General features: G+C 41.7%; 1 protein-coding gene across 1 annotated transcript in view; it reads right to left on the reverse strand.

Moving 5' to 3' along the window:
- Positions 1 to 280: 280 nt before the first annotated feature.
- PLPP4 (phospholipid phosphatase 4) overlaps positions 281 to 19,570 on the reverse strand; it is a 116,747-nt gene continuing 97,457 nt past the window's right edge. The window contains exons 6-7 of the mRNA XM_069979055.1: positions 2,485 to 2,655; positions 281 to 508 (exon numbers count right to left, since the gene is read on the reverse strand). Coding sequence (XP_069835156.1) covers positions 306 to 508; positions 2,485 to 2,655 — 374 coding nt within the window. The 3' untranslated portion in view covers positions 281 to 305. The remainder of the gene's footprint in view (positions 509 to 2,484; positions 2,656 to 19,570) is intronic.

Here is a 19,570-nt window from a genome sequence, read left to right on the forward strand (position 1 = left end):
CTGACAAACGTGAGACATATGGTGGACATTAGAAGATGGCAATAGAAAAAAGAAGAAATGTAGACAATGAAAAGTGACGCACAGTACCATCATAAAACTGTAGTACGGATTCTGTATGGAGAGGTTGATGTCTGTAGGTGATGTTATACCTCTTGAATGAGGGGCCCACTGTCTAGGTATTATCATTGCATTCATTGAAGTACTGCTGGTCACATAGAGACGATGTCTGATACTATACACACAGTGCAGGAAACCTCTTAAATGAGGCTATGTGTGGCTACAAGTCAAATGGGACCACTTGCTGGTCATACTGGGCCCTCTGTCATTCCTTCATGCATTAAGCTTTCATTGTTTTCAGTAGGCGTTGGTTCCTCTTTCTTTTGGGTGCTGCTGACCTGGCGGAGACATATAGAGGGGCGGTGGCAGGAAGAATGTGTCAGTGCTGGGTAATGTTGCCGATAGCAGATATAGGCTAAAATCACACCAATCACACCTCCTACGAAGGCGTCTGGAAAAGAAGGGGATTAAAGGAAAAATGACAAGTAATGTATCAGTAGACCTATATATATATATACATTTATATATGAAGGGGAAGCTGGGTATAAATTAGGCGGCATTAACATAATGTATTGGCTATAGTCAAGAGGTATACCTCCAAATACCATCCAAAAAGCATTACAATGTTGTAGTGCGCAAACAGTGAGAGCGTAGCTGGATTCACACTCCGTTTTTGCAAAAAAAAAAAAAAAGGTTCGAAACGGATGCACACAAATACATCAGTTTTTCCATCCGTTGTTTTGCAAAAACGGATTGCAAAAACATAGTGTGAACCAAGCCTAACAAACACTGCCTGTTCAGATCCTGCTGTCATACTCCCTTCTATCTGTCTCCTTTGTCATTTATAGCATTTATGTTAAAGTGGCCATACACTTTCAATAGTTTTCAGTCAGACATTAGTTCAGCTGACATCTATATGTCCCTCTTATCCCTCTTCATGTGTTCAGAATGAAAAGAGGGTAAGTAAACCACTGGCAGAAGGGTCTGGCACTAGTGTTGAGCGCACTTGCCAAACTGTTTGGTTTCGGCAACGTTCTCCAAACCTAAACACTCATTGACTGCATTTGACTTCCGACGTCTGAAAAAGTTGGATGCCAACTTCTCCAGCAGCTGGGAGTCAAATACTGAGCGTTTGGGTTTGGAGAATGTTGCCAAACCCCAACAGTTCGGCAAGTCTTCTCAACATTATTTGGCACTTAACATCTAACATGCCTGATCATTCTCTTCTCAAACATCATCTGTCCAGGTGGGTGGTGGGGTTCAGTTGGGGGATTGGGAGAACCCTATACACATTAGACCCACCTTTCTGAGAAAAGATGGAAGAAATGTACTCTTGGATGAAACTACACAGAGTCTGTATCCAATGAGGTTTATAGGTAAGCTGTAGTATATGTTCAACCAAAACTAAAGCGAAAGAAGCTTAATTGCTTTTTTTTTCATTTTTAGCAATAGAGCAATAAAATATTTTTGTGGTGCCGGTATCAAAGTATGAGGGACATTAACTAAGGCTGCATTCACATGTTCAGTGATTTTCCTGGTCCGTGATTGTGGTCCGGCAGCTACCTCCGTGATCCGTGCAAAACAGTCCGTTTTGCATCCGTTTTGTATCCATGTCCGTTTTTTTCACGGATCTGTCTTACAGCATTTTAAATGACATTGATTACATCACATCCGTGTTTTTCACGGATGAACACGGATGTCACATCCGTGTACATATGTGAAAAACACGGATCTCATTGATTTCTATGGGGAATCCTTTCCGTGCATCCGTTCCGAGTAATGACATGTCCTATTTTTTAACGGAACGGATCACGGATCCGTGAAATCACGGAACATCTGAATAGCCCCATAGAAAGCAATGGGCTGTAAAATTGTCCGTGCGCACGGATCCGTGAGCACGGACAACTTCCCGGAACGTGTGAATGCAGCCTAAGGAGTCTAATGTGTGTGACTCTTCTAATGAGGATTGGTGTATATTTTGTTCCAATATCTTGTGACTGATTTATTAAAAAGTAGCACTGCCATAGTAAAAAGTTGCAAACACTCAAAAATTGCACAAGCATATTCACCTGGTACTGAGCAGACATAATCCTGCACCTGTTTGTCCGACATTTTAAAAAGTCGCAAATGATGAATTGGGCGCTAATCCTGGATTATGCTAACTTTTTAGTGAATACTCAAAAAGGCAGATTAAAAAAAAGTTGCATCTAAAAAATATTTGCCTGTCGAATACTGGTTCATGGATAGAACTTAGACAAAAAATGGGCGAAAAAAATCAAATTATTCACCTAAAAAAAGGAGCAAAACCCTTAATAAATTTCCCCCTATGTGTTCTGTTAAGCCATTACTGTTTTAACCATGCTTAAAAAAAGTGATTTAGTGCTTAGAAATCCAGTAGAAAGTCACAATGACACTTTGGGTCCTTACCTTGCCAGTGATGTTTGTAATCACACATACGTGAAAGGGCGATCATCATAGCGCAGTACAGAGGCAGGATCGCTGCACAGAGACGCCAGCTTTTTCCTTGGCCCAGTTCTGTAAAACAATGTAATTTCCCAGCCAGGTAGAAGGAGGTAAATCCAAGGCCGGAAAATGCAACTGGAGTAAGAGAATAGAGAAGGAGTAAAGGTAGTGTACATATAAATATACACTCGATACTTATGCATACAATCAAAAAAATCAATAATATGAAGTTACATACATTTATAGTTCAGCCAGTGTAAGAACAATAAAAACGTCATGATAAGGTCTGATAATTTTTAGGAAATTGGTAGAAATAGTTACGTAAAAAAACAACAACTTTGCATTTATTAATATAAATCTCTACTTATTCTGGGCTGAGTAGTCATGTGGGCGGAGCTACACAGAGATTCATGGCTATCCGTGTATTAAGGTCTGTCACTAAGTAGGACTGCCCACATGACTACACAGCCAAGAATAAGCAGAGATTTACATGAAGAAATGAGAAGTTATCCTGAAACTTTCCCCACATCACATAAACATAGAAGATTGCTGACAGAAAAGACAACCTGGTTCATCTAGTCTGCTCATACATTATTTTCTTTACTTTTATCTTAGGATAGATATATGTTTGTCCAAGGCATGTTTGAATTCAATTACTGTAGATTTACCAACCACATCTGCTGTAAGTTGATCCTAAGCATCTACTACTCTTTCAGGAAAGTAATATTTTCTTATGTTGCTTCTGATCTTTCCCCCAACTGATTGTGTCCCCTTGTTCTTGTTCTCCTGAACCTCATTTAGGCCTTTAACCCCTTGACGACCCAAGATGTATTCGTATGTCCTCTAGTGGGTAGGGGGATTCAGAGAGAGGGGTCTGAACCACGCAGCTTCTGGAAACTGCGGCTATTAAAGAGCGCAGGCCGGTTTCCACATCTGGCTAATTAGCCACTTAAATGCAGCTGTAGCTGTATTAATTTTGCTGTTCTAACTGCTCACCTGGTGGTCCGGTGGTGGGATTGCAACCCCCCCCCCCAATGCGATTGCGGAGGGGTGATCCATGGTTCTGGCCGGGCTGGGCCTCAGTGTCACAATGACGCTGATTCGCTCACAATGGGCTCCAACAGTCCATAATAAATGAGTACTGATCTCATTGATCAATGCAGTACATATGTACTACATTGATCTCTATGCAAAATTTGTGGAGTTATTACAGAAGTCCCCCAGGGGAACTTTAAGTTACTGTTAAAAAAACAACAACTTTTTTTTTATCAATCAATGAATTCAATTACATAATTTAAGTTTTAATCACCCCTCGTTTCCCATTTTATAAATAAAAATAAATATAAAAATAAACATATTTGGTATGAACGTGTATGAAATTGTCCAAACTATTATCGCATTCCTGATCTTGCATGGCAAATGGCGTAAGCACAAAAAAAATGCCAAAGCACAAAATTGCTGATTTTTGGTAAGGGTACAAACCCACACACCGTATACGCAGCAGATACGCAACAAATACGCAGCAGATTTAATGGTTTAGATTTGATGCTGTGTTCAGTTATTTAGATCTAATCTGCTGCGTATTTGTTGCGTATTTGCTGCGTATCGCAGCAGTAAATACGCTGCGTATACGGTGTGTGGGTTTATACCCTTAAACCAAATCTGGAAAATTTGTAAAAAAAAAAAAAGGGGATCAAAAAGTCACGGGTATAGCTTTGTTATAATGACAGTGTAACTTTAACTTATTTTACATTTGAAAACATTGAACCGCAGTTTCCATTGTTTGGACCACTTATCTAGTAAAGCTAAATGATTTTCCATATTACTGACACCTCAAGGAATATCAGCCCTATTGCACACTTTTGTGTCATCAGCAAACAGGCAAACTATGTCTACCAAACCCTCTCCTATGTCACTATCCTTACCTACCAAACCCTCTCCTATGTCACTATCATTAGCTACCAAACCTTCTCCTATGTCACTATCCTTACCTACCAAACCTTCTCCTATGTCACTAACATTACCTACCAAACCTTCTCCTATGTCACTATCCTTACCTACCAAACCTTCTCCTATGTCACTAACCTTACCTACCAAATCTTCTCCTATGTCACTAACCTTACCTACCAAACCTTCTCCTATGTCACTATCCTTACCTACCAAACCTTTTCCTATGTCACTAACCTTACCTACCAAACCTTCTCCTATGTCACTAACATTACCTACCAAACCTTCTCCTATGTCACTATCCTTACCTACCAAACCTTCTCCTATGTCACTATCCTTACCTACCAAACCTTCTCCTATGTCACTAACCTTACCTACCAAACCTTCTCCTATGTCACTATCCTTACCTACCAAACCTTCTCCTATGTCACTAACCCTACCTACCTAACCTTCTCCTATGTCACTAACCTTACCTACCAAACCTTCTCCTATGTCACTGTCCTTACCTACCAAACCTTCTCCTATGTCACTATCCTTACCTACCAAACCTTCTCCTATGTCACTAACCTTACCTACCAAACCTTCTCCTATGTCACTATCCTTACCTACCAAACCCTCTCCTATGTCACTAACCTTACCTACCAAACCTTCTCCTATGTCACTATCCTTACCTACCAAACCTTCTCCTATGTCACTATCCTTACCTACTAAACCTTCCCCTATGTCACTATCCTCACCTACCAAACCTTCTCCTATGTCACTATCCTTACTTACCAAACCTTCTCCTATGTCACTAACCTTACCTACCAAACCTTCTCCTATGTCACTACTCTTACGTACCAAACCTTCTCCTATGTCACTATCCTTACCTACCAAACCTTCTTCTATGTCACTAACCTTACCTACCAAACCTTCTTCTATGTCACTAACCTTACCTACCAAACCTTCTCCTATGTGACTAACCTTACCTACCAAACCTTCTCCTATGTCACTATCCTTACCTACCAAACCTTCTCCTATGTCACTAACCTTACCTACCAAACCTTCTTCTATGTCACTAACCTTACCTACTAAACCTTCCCCTATGTCATTATCCTCACCTACCAAACCTTCTCCTATGTCACTATCCTTACCTACCAAACCTTCTCCTATGTCACTAACCTTACCTACCAAACCTTCTCCTATGTCATTTACAAACATATTAAAAAGAATAGGTCCCAGAACAGACCCTTGTGGCCACCACATGTAACCAGTCTCTGTTCGGAATATACAATAACAACAACCCTCTGATATCTATCCTTCAGCCAACCACAAATCCACTGAACTAACCAGGGATTAAGTCCAATTTCTCTAACTTCTTTATCAGCTCTTTATCGGGAACTGTATCAAAGACTTGCTGAAGTCCACGGCACTGAGTGTCATTCCTGTGCAGTTTTTAATCCTGCATCTAGTAAGGCAGTTTGTAGCACTTGGGGCAGGCCTTATACCCCCAGAGTGCTGATCCACCCCTGGCCGACCCGCCCCTTCTAATGATTATCATTGGAGTGGTGTGTCCAAAGGGAGAAAGGGGAGGGAGCTGGATCGGCGCTCTGGGGTGGTAGCCCCAACCCCAAGTGCTCCAAACGGCCTTACCAGACACAGGATTGCATTACAAACTGCACAGGAACAGAGGAGGAAGGACTTACCCTCATCCTCAGCGCCCTGTGTGCACAAGGTAGCACATCAGCAGGTTAGATTAGTCCATATTGCTGCTGTTATACTGCTGATATAGATAAAGTAAGTTATCCTTAAAAAGACTGTACACGTTTCTACCAAGCACTGGGATGGAGATTGTGTTAGCCACTCTGTTGCATGCTCCAACCCCATCTGAAATACCTAACCTCCCAGAGAACCTCTGCAGTACTGTCAGATGGAAGAAGGCTGACAGCGCCTTTGGGCATAAACTGACTCCCTAGAGCCTGGTCAAGGGCTGCTGGGAAAATTGCTGTATTTCTGTTAGATAAAATTAAAATGAATTGTTGCTTGACCTAGTTTTTATGTTATTATGAATTCTATTAACAAAATTAGGAGTTATCATATTTGTAATCTCTGTCCAAATGTTCTTGAGGTCAGGTACATAATAATAATAGTGATACATACTTGGAGGTGCCCCGGGGCTGTTCTCCCTATATGAGCAATGTAGAATATTATGCCAGAGGACACAGTTTATAGGAATAAAAAGGTCCCAGGAGACAAGAAAGGGAAAAAAGGGAAATCAATCATAGTCAGGAATCTGGGTTAGGAACAGTTTGGCTTCTGTGCTACTAAACGTGGGGCACACAATATAGACTGTCCAGGGAAAATGTCTAGCGTACGGGCATAAATGTATGCATGGAGGAAGCAAACACTGACACAATTCCAAATGCAAGAATGAAACAAACATACAATAGTAGGCTGTGAACAGAGTAAAAGATTCAGCCTAATAGTGATTTGATGGTTTGATGGTTCAGATGTATAGTAAGGATGTCACTTGTTCATTAATTGCATCTAACTGCTGGGGCCCCCAGGGCTGTCGGTATAAAGAGGCACTTTCACATTTTTTCTCTGTTAACAAAGTTAATTTTTGCTAAATTTTTTAACAAAATTGAGAAAAAAAAAAATGTTTCAACTGTCCGTGCTTCCCCAGTGTCCTCTTCCATGTCTTTAGCTGCCACTAGCCCACTCAGGCAATCACTGACTGAGGGACAGCACCGCGGCCAGTAATTGCCTGAGTGGCTGTCACTCTTGAGACACAAGAGCAGGGCCGGATTAAGGTTGGTGGAGGTCCTGGGCGACGATTTTGTTGGGGGTCCTCGATTTTTTCCCTCCACCAACCTGTTGAGCACATACCCCTCCTCGAAATGATGTCATTGCGCACCCTGCAGGAGAAGATGTGCGCAGCTCTGCCACACAGGAGAGCCCCAGAGATCAGAGCTCCTGCATGTGCTTCTCCTGGATGTGGCTGAACACGTCCCTCTAAAAGCATTAGAGCAAGTTTCTTTTGGAGGGACAAGTTCAGCAATATCCTGGAGAAGCAGGTGAGGGAGCTATAATCTCTAGGGCTTTCCTGTGTGGCACAGCATGGATGCGGGGCGCCGTGATTGTTAATTCCGCCCCCATCCCGGCCCCTACCTGACCACCAGCCCCATAGCCCCCACCGTTTGGGTTCTGCTGGGGGTTGTTATAGATCCACCAGCCTGAACCCAGAACCCTGCTTCTGCTGGTGGGGGTCCCCAAGTGGTGGAGGGTCCAGCGCACGTGCCCTGGGTGCCCTCCCTTTAATCCGGCCCTGCACAAGAGTGACAGCCCACTCAGCCAATCACTTGCCTCTGCACTGTCCCTTTTCAGTCACTAAATGATTGGCTAAGTGGAGAGTGACAGCCCACTGTCAGGTCTCTATACATGGGGGAGTCTGAGCTCTGAGCTTCAGCTATTGTGAATGATGATCTACACCTTTAACTTCACTCCTGCTGGAAAGTAACCTGTACAGAGCAGATAGTCATCTTAGTTTTCTGCTTAGTGTTCAAAAAGAAAAGTGCAATATTTCAGGATTATTTTAAAATGTAGATAGTAAAATTAGAAAAATTATAAAAAAATTTCTTAGAAATTATGTTTTACATAAAATTTAGATTTAAACAACACATATGCTGCCTACGCTAACTGTACAGTTGTGCAAAATGTGTTAGGCTATTAGCAGGCAGAAGCATATAATTTTTGATGGATCTTGGGTCAAAATTCGGGAAACCATGTGGCAGTAAAAAAAGAGTACATTGGGAAGTCTGTTTTTTTTTCTATTCTTTTTTATTTAAAGGGGTACTCCAGAGGAAAAAAAAAAACAACTGGTTCTAGAAAGTTATACAAATTTATAAATTTGTTCTATTTAAACAACTCTTCATCCTTCCAGTACTTATCAGCACCTGTATGCCCTGCAGACAGTGTTGTAGTCTGACACAGTGCTCCCTGCTGCCACCTCTGTCCTCGTCGCAGAATTCCTCCTGTTTTACTCAGTGTGAACATACCCTTAGAGTAGAGACATCTCATGTGTACAGTATCTATTATTACAACCATTATCGCAGCCAGCAGATTTTTAAACAAGAGAAAGGTACAGCCAATGGGGAGTACTTTTGCTCCAAAATTTGCCAACCTTTTCTGGTCTAGTAAGTAATGCAGCTGCTTTTTCGCTTGCTATTGTATTCAAAGAACTATCAGGAGCAGCAGCAACTCCCCATAGAAAACCTCTTCTGCTTTGGACACTTCCTAGCATGGACAGAGGTGGCAGCAGAGAGCACTGTGTCAGACCGGAAATAATACACCACTTCCTGCAGGACATACAGCAGCTGATAAGTACTGGAAGACTTAAATAGAAGTAATCTGTATAAATCTGTATAATTTTCTGAAACTAGTTGAGTTGAAAACATTTTTTTCTTTCTTTTCTTCTTTTTTTATTACAGCAAGAAGATGAAGAAGGAAGACTTGGTTGGTTTGGTCTCAGCCCACAAAAGCAATTTAATTTGATGGTCATTACAGAAAGAGCTGCAGAAATGATTGGACCCTTGGCTTTCTAAGTTTTTCTCAGTAACAGGGCACGTCTTTTAATGTTCCAATTCAGTAATGAGTGACATATGGCTTCCAATTAGTCCGAGTCATAGGCGTCTTACTGAAATGGAGTTACAAGAACAATTGCTTTGTTTCTCCCATAGCTACTGCATGGTCTGCGGTCAGTGTAGTTACACTGTCAACCTCTAAACCACAGTACATTGAAAGTTTAAACTTATTTTCTGAACTTCTGATGTGCTAATCTCTGGGCTATTAATCATTTATAGCCATAATTTATTTTAGCCAAATAGCTCATGTGGAAATACTCTTCAAGGATATATTACAGTCTATTCCCTCCACACATCATATAGCTGCTAAAATCTGTCGTCACGCATGGGTGTTCTTCCTCTACTAGGAAAAACAATCTTAAAAAGGGCTCTTTTTTAATAATAGAGAAAATGGTATGATATGCCATACCTTGTAATTTACCCATCTTCTCCTGAAGTAGAACCAAATGGACCATGGAAGAGGAAAAGAAGCTCTGTAAGCAACTAAAGTTTGAAGCCATCCATGGTAGATGAAACATATGTGTAAGTATAGTATTTATGAGGCTATATTCACACCACTTTAATAATATATGACCATACACACCAGACGTATGTCACTATATTCACATACAGGGGCATAAAGTATGTCAGCCACAGACCACAATGCAAACTAAAAAAATATTAAAGGGGTTGGCCACTTTATAGTAAAATAGGTCAGTACAAAGTATTAGTAAGTGTACTCACTGTATATACTGACAGCAGTTCCCTGTGTACCTCATAGAGCTAATATCAGACTCCCCTCCTCCAGGCCGGGCTGCCCTGCTCTGTTTTGTTTCTGTCCATAAAATGGCTGACATGGAGGAGCATGTGACCATGCCCTGTACAGGCTCAGTGGTGGACACTGGGGGGCGGAGCATGGTCACATGCTCCTCCATGTTAGCCATCTTATGGACAAAACACCACAGAGCAGGACAGCCCAGCCTGGAGGAGGGGAGTCTGATTTTAGCTCTGTGAGGTACACAGGAGCTGCTGTCAGTATATACAGTGAGTACAATTACTAATACTGTACACTGAGTGATTTTACTATAAAGTGGCCAACCCCTTTAAATAAATATTCAATGGCCCACTATATAAAAAGGTTAGCCTACTGTGCTTTGCAAGATAACAAAAAAATGGTTGCAATTGGTATATGCACCAAAAGCTTTCCTCCTGCATATGCCAAACATGTACAACCAAATGCAGTGTAAAGATATCCTTACTGATCTGTAATGCATAGCACCATATATTTTCCTCTATAGAACACTCTTTTGCAGTCCCAAAGGCTCCATCCAAAGTCTACAGCACAGATCAAATGTAAAACGTATTTAACTTGGGCCCAAAGCAAAATCGCTACAAGGACTCACTGAACGTTCATCAATTATTTGTATTCTTGTACTAATTCATCTGGGTTTTGAAGTTTTTCAGCCTTCCTCAGGCTCCAGGGCCAATCAACTGTTCCTGATGCAGAATACAATACAACACTTCTTTTACATATAGTAATGGGAAGGTATCACTCCAGCACTCACCGCTATTCTTTGAAGCACAATCACTTTATTCAATCTTCATTACATTGCAGGGAGGGATTAGTGTGTGTGTGTGGTTGGGGGTGACGACGGGACTCAGAGGCGACGGCTGTTTCAGGCGCTCAGCCTGTCGTCTGGCTCGACTCTTGAAACAGCCGTCCCCTTTGAGTCACGTCATCACCCCAACCACTCCCTCCCTGCAATGTAATGAAGATTGAATAAAGTGATTGTGCTTCAAAGAAGAACAGAGATTGCTGGTGTGATACCTTCCTATTACTACTTGTTATTTGCTGCCGCTCTTCACCCGTGCACCGCCAAGCAGTGAAACTTTATTTGTACAAGTCGCGCCTTGCCGTGAGCTGCTAATGGTTTAACTCCATAGTGACTGTGCCACTATAACCACTTAGCCATCTTTTGTCTCCCCAACGTAATCCCTTTCTTCACCTCTCATACTTACTGCATTGATTACCCCTAAGGGTCCATTTACACAGCAAGATTAGCTGACAGATTTTCTGCCAAAGATTTGAAGCCAAAGCCAGAAACAGACTTTAAACACAGATCAGGTCATAAAGGAAAGCCTGAAATTTCTCCTCTTTTCAAATCCATTCCTGGCTTTGGCTTCAAATCTTTGTCAGATAATCTGTCAGATAATCTGTGTAAATGGACCCTCAGGGTATGTTCACACTGAGGAATAGATGAACAATAGGCGAGGAATCGAAGAGGAATCCGCTCTTATTTTAGCTTGAAATTCCTCCTGTAAAATATGAACAGAGCACTGTCCCATTGTGTTTAGCTTTGTTAACATTCACAGTGCCTCCTGTCTTATCCTCCCTCCCCATTACATATGTCAGCCCACTAGGTAAGCTATACAGATTATGATTTATTAGATTTGACCAACACAAAAGGGGTCTAAGCAGCTAAGAGAATGAAATATCTATCACAATATCTAAAACAGTATCCGATCATGCCCCTATGCTGCTAGAGGTTAACTTGGGAACCTATGAGCAAGATCACCAGAGATCAATGAAAATTAATCTGTATTGGCTTATGGTCTTGGATACGGAGAATAAATTCTAAGCCAGTTAAGGCAGTTTGGGGAAATTAATGTTAATATGACCCCTTTACATATGGTATGGGACACACTCAAGGCCTACTGGAGAGGCTTACTGTATAATGATATAGCTCACTTTCGAAAAGAAAAGGGGGGAGGAGGAGTGTTTAGGCAATAGAGAAAAATCTATCAAAAATTTAGGGATTTTATTAAGGTTTGTATAGGGAGGATAACAGGGTAAACTGAAGTGATATTGAGGCTAATCTAAGAGAGCTTACTTTCCCCAAATTACCTGATGAGAAAAAAATAAGCAAAATCTCCTCTAACAATAAACAAATTAGAAAAGGCCCTGGCGTCAGTGAAGGGAAATTCATCTCCTTGCTCCCACGGGCTCCCCTAAGAATATTATAGAAAGTACAAGGAGGTTTTGCTTCAGTTTATTTTGTTAGTTTTTAATAATTTGGGGGATATAGGGGAATTACCCTGCTCAAGGAGAGAAGCAATAATTACTATAGTACCAAAAAGGGCAAAAAAACCATTAGATTTAGATGCACATCGACCAATTTCCCTACTAAATTGCCCCATTGCACAAAAAAATGCTATAATATTATGTTACATACCATAAGGCAAAACCACTTGTGGGTGCATGCATAGTTGCTAACAGTCCTGATTTTGCCAAGACTGTTCCGTTTTTGGAGGAGATAATCTGGCAAAATCATGTCCCGGGTATGTCCTGGGAAGCCCCGCCCACGGACGTCCACTATGCCTCACCGGCACAGCACTCATTTCCCTCCTCTGCCCTAGACCAGCATGAGTAAGTATTTTAACTGTGGGAAGGAGGGGTGGGGGCTGAGGTGGATGATTGTTGGGGGGGGGGGCTATAGACGACAATTGGTGAGCCAATTCTATTCTATTCCATAGAAAAAGCATGGCAAGGGTGAATCTCATTCACATTTGTGTAACATTTGGACTGTAGTGAAACATCAGGCATCTGAGGAAGAGCTCAGAACTTTTCTTATAGCAGTGAGGCTATGAAGCCCATCATCCCCACCATATTACAATATGCTATAACAATGTACAAGGTGTACCAACCTAACAGCCAGCTCAGGCTGATAGGAACATTACAGCTTCCCCTTTATTATAACCACAATGCCCTCATTTCTTTATTGCTTCTCGGTAATATAAGCCTGGATATTCTTCTTCATTAAATATTTAGCGCCTTTACTGCAAAGAATCCTTTTTCCATAATGCTGCCAGTTTAACCGTAACTATATCCACATATCATTTTCTAATGCCTATGATATTACAAAAAAATATTATTTTCATCTTTGAAGCCAACAACTAAGCCTTTTCTCATAGCTAAAATTTCCTTTTCTCAGGATTAATTTGGCCTCAGAAATCTCTAATGTACTTATAAAATAATTATTGTTTTAAGAAGAAAAAACAGAGATACGGTAATTTATACTGTCATTTCTTTACTCTGACACTTTTCAATGAAGACTGGAAACGGAGAATGTAGAAAAATGGACGAAGGCGCAAATTCAACAAGAAATAGAGTTAAATATAGATGTAATACAAGAGTAGGGAGTACCTGACAATCATCCGTGTGGATGTGTTTTATCTGTAATACACCATGAAGTTCAATATGGTACAATCCATTATAAGATGTCATAGTTATTACCTAACCCAACCTGGGCTAAAAGTCTATTCCTGCTTGTTATAATCGTTTTCTTAGCGCCTGTATTTTTTTTTAGCTGCTCAGTAGTTTAACAAATTCCGCCAGTTAGTAGACTGCGTTGGAAGACTGATCAGTTATTGGAGAATTTCTACATCTCAGTATAAATATAATCATAACATGTAACTGTCAGTTTTAAAAACTTTTGACATGTCATAGATACATACAAAAAGAGAAAAATGCTACAGCAACCTGCAAAAGGATCTGTAAAAAACAAACAAACAAACAAAAAAAAACCACTTTTAAATTTTTTTTTTAATAAGGTTCTTAGCAAACCATTTGGTCAAATAGCGTGTACCAACTCACCACGTTAAGGTGACCACAGAGATTGTTCCTATACTAGCAATGACCTCTGTTTGGCTACTACTAACATCCACAGGACATAGGTGGAGTGCAAGCCAACAGGAGGTAGCCAACACCCCAAATGTAACACAATGAGAAGTATAAAAAAGGCCAGCAAACCAATAACACTGTTGACACTGTGCAGGTTGCACACTGCTATGGTTAATATACAGTAAAAAAAAAAAATATATATTTTTTTTTTATTTCTCATTATGTGGTAGAGACATGTCAAAAGTTTTTGACGGTTGGTCCTATCATTCAGTTTCCGATGTCTGGAGAAGTTGGAAGCAGCTCTAGGGAATCCTGGATAATATGGATACAGCCATAGGCATGGGCTTTTTCAGGACTCCCTAGGGCAGCATCCAACTTCTCCAGACGCGGGGAGCTGAATGGCGAGCGCTTGGGTTCGCCCACTTTGCTGAAGTCCACTCATCACTAATCATCAGCAGTGTTTTAGACGTGGAAAACACAATGGGCGACATTTATTAAGTCTGACGTTTTCTGCGCTGGGCTTAAAAATGTCCCCGCAGCTCCGACAGTACGGAGATTTATGTAGAGGCGCACTGCCCCTACATAAATCCTGTGCGCACCAGTGTGTGTGCGCCAGGAAATCTACGCCAGCTCAGAACTGGCGTAGGTTTCCTTATCATTTTATGGCGTAAAAAATGATAAATTAAGCGGACCCAGAGTCTAATTTCTACTTATAGTATAGTAAGGCATTGTTATAGTTTAAGTTATGTCACTCATACACACTTTATTTCAGGGGCACTACCAGAGCTGTGTTTTTTAGACAGTAATACACACATTCTTCCTCCCTTACCTATCTGGCCAACCTAGCCTTAATACTATGCCATGACATAGAGCCCAAAGAAAAAGAATGGAGTCAATTAATATGTCAATATTTTATTAGCATAAATAATACAAAAATTAAAATTAATGATTCACACATCCATAGGCTGGCATGACATTGGTTCTGGTGAAAAAGCAGTGGACTGAAAAGCTTGCACTGTACTGGGGAATAATTTACAGTATACTATACTACTGATAGCATGTAGTGAGGGGGTGCTGATGCATTAGGTTTTGTAGGATACTATATGAGCAGGAATGAAGGATATAGCATTACACTAAGCACTGAACTGCTGACAAGCTAAAGGGAGAGAGATTGGATTACATACAGCACTGTGTATATACAGTAGCAGGGACACAAGAAACTACTGCCCAGGACTTTATTACTGGTCAGAGATAAGAGAAAAGCCATCATGTATCTTTAAGGCACAGTGTGGATGCTCTGGTGGAATCTGACAGGTTCAGATTGCCTTCCCAAAGGCCATGTTTCTCCCCTACATAGCACTAGCTAAGCCCCACCTCCACTTCCTGTGTGCGGCCTTGGTCCCTCTATTTCTAAAGCTGAAGTGAGCCTAACAAGAGGCAGTGAACAGCAGATAGCAGAGAGGTGAGGCACTCATGGACATCAAGAATATAGAGCTGTTTTTCTGAGGTAAAACAATCATGCTGGGCAAATTAAGTGATTTATAAATATATTAGGAATCACATAAGCTATCACATGGAGGAAAGTTTTTTAAAGGGGTAATCTGGAGAGAAAATCAACTGGTGTCAGGAAGTTATACAAATCTGTAAATGACTTCTAATTAAAAATCTTCAAAGACATGGACATGGACAGAGGTGGCAACAGAGAACACTGAATCACACTGGAAAGAATAAACCACTTCCTGCAGGACATACAGCAGTTGATGAGTACTGGAGAACAAGATCCAAATAACTTTCTGACATCAGGTGATGTTTGATTTGATTTTTTTTACTCCAGAGTTCTCCTTTAAACAACCTCTACAAGTTTAATCTTCTGTAATCTGCTAATAATTAAATCTTGCTTATTATGTGAAAAAATTGAAAGTAAAAGTTTTCTTAGCTTTTTGTAGAACAAAGTATGCTTGTTACACCCCCATATAGGTCCCCCAAAAATTACAGCACTGTCATCATGTTCCCGGAATGAAAGACTAGCTGGTCTAGTGCTGACGGCTCCAATAAGATGAAACTCTTTAATCACTGATAAAGGAGATGAAAACAAACTCAGAGTAATTATCAGCTGCAGATAATGAACAATTTCAATCCAAAGCCTGGCCCTGATTATGACGGAGCTCCTGGAGCCACAGAATGACACACATTGTCTTGTCACCTCCGGGAAATTAGTCATATTTTCCTAACACTTAGCATTGTGATGCCAGGGGATGATAAATGTGCTGACAGTCGGAGCAGTTCAGGTTTCCCATTTATCGAAGCAACAGGTTCAGCTCAGGCAGTCAAGCTGAAATCTTCTTAATAACCAATCTGAGACCATGTAGCACTCCGTCCTTGTCACCGGGCTACAGATCCTGGGGATGGAACATCGAGCACTCTAGCCTGGTTTTAGTGAGATGGTTATGTGGGGGGCCAATGATTTATACCACCATAAAATAAGGGCAAAATTTAATTTAACACCAAGATCTTTTACATGAAATATAGTGCGGATGCAGGTTCAGAGCACAAGAATCCTGTTACCAACATTAAAGTGTCTCTGTAACTATGCTGTCTGCTTCACTGTTCTTTCAGAAAATACTAAGACTAGTAAACTTTACAAGGCCATCGCGTATAGCCGGAAAAGTGTGAGAAGAAGTTGGGAGTTCAATTAACTGGAATATACTGCTAATTCCAAAAGTGCCCCTATTGTGCCCAGCCACTGCAAATAAGGGCCCCATTACATGGCCTGATATTATAGAGCAGGTCATCGCTGCTTGCTCCTCGTTCCCCGCTCGCCGTTGGTGCTATTACACGCACAGACACTGAGTAGGGAGAAGCGGGGTGGGGGGAGGGGGGCAGGGAGAAGCAGGGGGAAGGATAGCTGCGGGAGGGGCTGCATGGACGATTGGGTGTCTCATGGAAGCCTGGCAGCGTTCCACTGCAACCACTCCTATTGCACAGTGAAGCACAGCAGACCGTTGGTGACGTTTTAATTCAACATGCTGAAAGATGATTAGCCGACATATCATGGCGTCATCTTATCTTTACAAGAAAAAGAGAATCCAACGTGATATATAAGGCCGGGTTTACAGCAGATTTTTTGTTTTTGGTGGATCAAAACTAATGCACACAAACACAACCACAAAAAAACAAAGGATGCAAAAGACACAGTGTGAACCCAGCCTAATTCTCATTAGTTGATATTGGGGAAGAGGCTCTCATACAAACTGTTAGGTTTGGACCACTTATTACTATGTACAGTATATGAGGATCTTTAATATGGAAATGTGGCTAATATGCTTGTAACATCTAGGCTATGTTCACACAACGTGAACAACCGGCCGTTCCGTGACCATGACGGATGATCTTTCCGGCCGCAGAGCTCTGATGTAGGCGCATCAGCGCGCGCTTGCATCAGAGCTTCCCATAGCACACAGTGAAGCAAGCGCCCGAAGCCGCTCGCTTCACTGTGTGAACTGACAGGGTTTCCTACGGCCGCAATTCATTCAATTGCGGCCGCAGAAAACTGACATGTCAGCTATTTGCGGCACCGCACGGGATCCCCGCCGGAGCATATACGATGTGTATACGTTACGGCCTGGATCCCATTGAAAATAAGGCATTGTTCCACCCCGCAAAAATGGTGTGAACATAGCCCTAAATTGTAAATCCTGTAGGGTCTCACCTTGATGATTTCGCAAACTAGAGGCACAACATTCGACAGCGCATAGATCAAGTATATACCATCAGAGCTGATGGACCTCAGCCCTGGTTTGTTTTTATTTTTTTATTTTCCAGAATTTATTGTTTTTTTTTTTTTACGTGATCACATTGTGACCTTCGCCTATACATACCTGTGAAGAGGGGAGGCTGTTCGGTTATATAATTCCCTAGCATGACTTTCACCTTATTGCTCTGGATAAACCCCTATTCTTGTAATTTTCAAGGATAACTTTCATCAGCTTATCAGTCAGTCTGAACACATTGTCAGTTCCCAGTATGGCTTCCAACAACGCAGAGGCATCTCTTTCTACATGATTTTAGCATTGCCTTTATTTTGCTTTGTTCTTTTTTTTATCATTATTTATTGTTCACACAATAGACGTAACTGTCAACAAGTGACACCGCCATCCCTACTGCAATCCCTGCCCAAAACAATGAACCAACCCGTCCGGCTTCCATAAAAATATATTACAAAGATCTAATCATCATACTAATGATCAACCTTTAAACACAGGAAAATAATTCATGCACTGGTGGAAACCGAGGTTTCACAGAACCATCTTTGATGCCAGTAACAGATGAAACACTTGGAAATGTTGATATGAACTATTAGGCTTCAAAGCCCAACCTTCTCTATAGAGGGCACGTACAACGCCGCTCCTGCTGCTGTACCACTACTACACATCCATCCAATTCCGATCTGCCCTGCAGCTATCTGTGTGCTAGTACTGCTCTCACTGCTGAAGGGAAACACTGAATTAAATGTCAGAATGGATACCGAGGCATTGAGCATCTCTGATCAATTCTACCCTGCAGAGATATATGCTACATGAACGCTGCGCACTCCCCGCCATGTGTGTATACCGTAAGAAACAATAAACTTTATATGAAGGGAAACCTTACAAGGTGCAAGGAAACGTATTAACAGATATTACATTGTGTAGATGGAAAACAAGAAAATACACTGTGCAGTCTGGATGTGTAAGAAGTCATCATGCTATCCACCTTAAGTGGCAGGAGCCTCTTCATGTGGCCATGTAGCTTTAGGGTATGTTCACACTGCGTAAAAGAACGGCCGTACTTTATGCGCCTGTGAACACTGCCTCTACTTCAATGGGATCGCGGCCGGAGCATATACACATCATATACGCTCCGGCGGGGATCCCATGCGGACCCGCAAATAACTGACATGTCAGTTTTCTGCGGCCGCAATTCAGTGAAACCCTGTCAGTTCACACAATGAAGCGAGCGGCTCTCTCGCTTCATTGAGGTTTTTCAGCTTCCCTTGAGCATGGGTGGGCGGTGTAATCTATGTGGCCGAAGATGGCCCATTCAGGGGTTAAAGGTACGTGGTTCAGCCAGGGGCGGATTAACTTTACCATAGGGCCTGAGCTGTTCACCAAGCCTGGGCCCCCCCACCCCACTGTAACTATGGCCGCACTAGCCTGGTGTTCATAGTACAGGACAGATAATGTCATGATGTCCTGATTTGTGCAAAATTGCCATAAAAAAAACTGATTTTTTGCAAATCATGGCGGAAGTGTAGCCAGGAGACAGTACACCACTGAAAGTATAAGTCTTTTTGGGTGGTTATGGGCCCCCCAGGAGCTCAGGGCCCTGGGCTGCCCCCAGGAACGCCCCTATTATAATCCACTACTGGGTTCAGCAGATTAGCGCATGCAAAGTCTTTAATTTGTTTCCAGTAGACCTGGATCTCCGAGCAGTCCCAAAAGCAATGATAAAGGTCGGCATTGGGGGCCTGACATCTGGGGCACGCAGACGATGGAATACGTCCCATTAAGTAGTTTCGATGTAGAGATATATATGCCCTATGTGTAATTTTCACCGCCACATCCCAATAGAATGCAGCAGGGAGGAATTTTTGTGCTCTGTATAATGTATCCACCAAACCAGTGTTGAAATTTGCTGCACTGTGCCCTGTATGTATAAATGCCCAAAAGGATGTGTATTTCAAGCTATTGTATGGGGCTCAGTTTGCCCACAAACTTGATATCAATGTTTGTCAAAAAATTCATGGCATCTACATGGAGGTTAATAAAAATTTGGAGGCATC

The sequence above is a fragment of the Dendropsophus ebraccatus genome, chromosome 8 (assembly GCF_027789765.1).
Source record: "Dendropsophus ebraccatus isolate aDenEbr1 chromosome 8, aDenEbr1.pat, whole genome shotgun sequence".
NCBI classification, from domain to species: domain Eukaryota; kingdom Metazoa; phylum Chordata; class Amphibia; order Anura; family Hylidae; genus Dendropsophus; species Dendropsophus ebraccatus.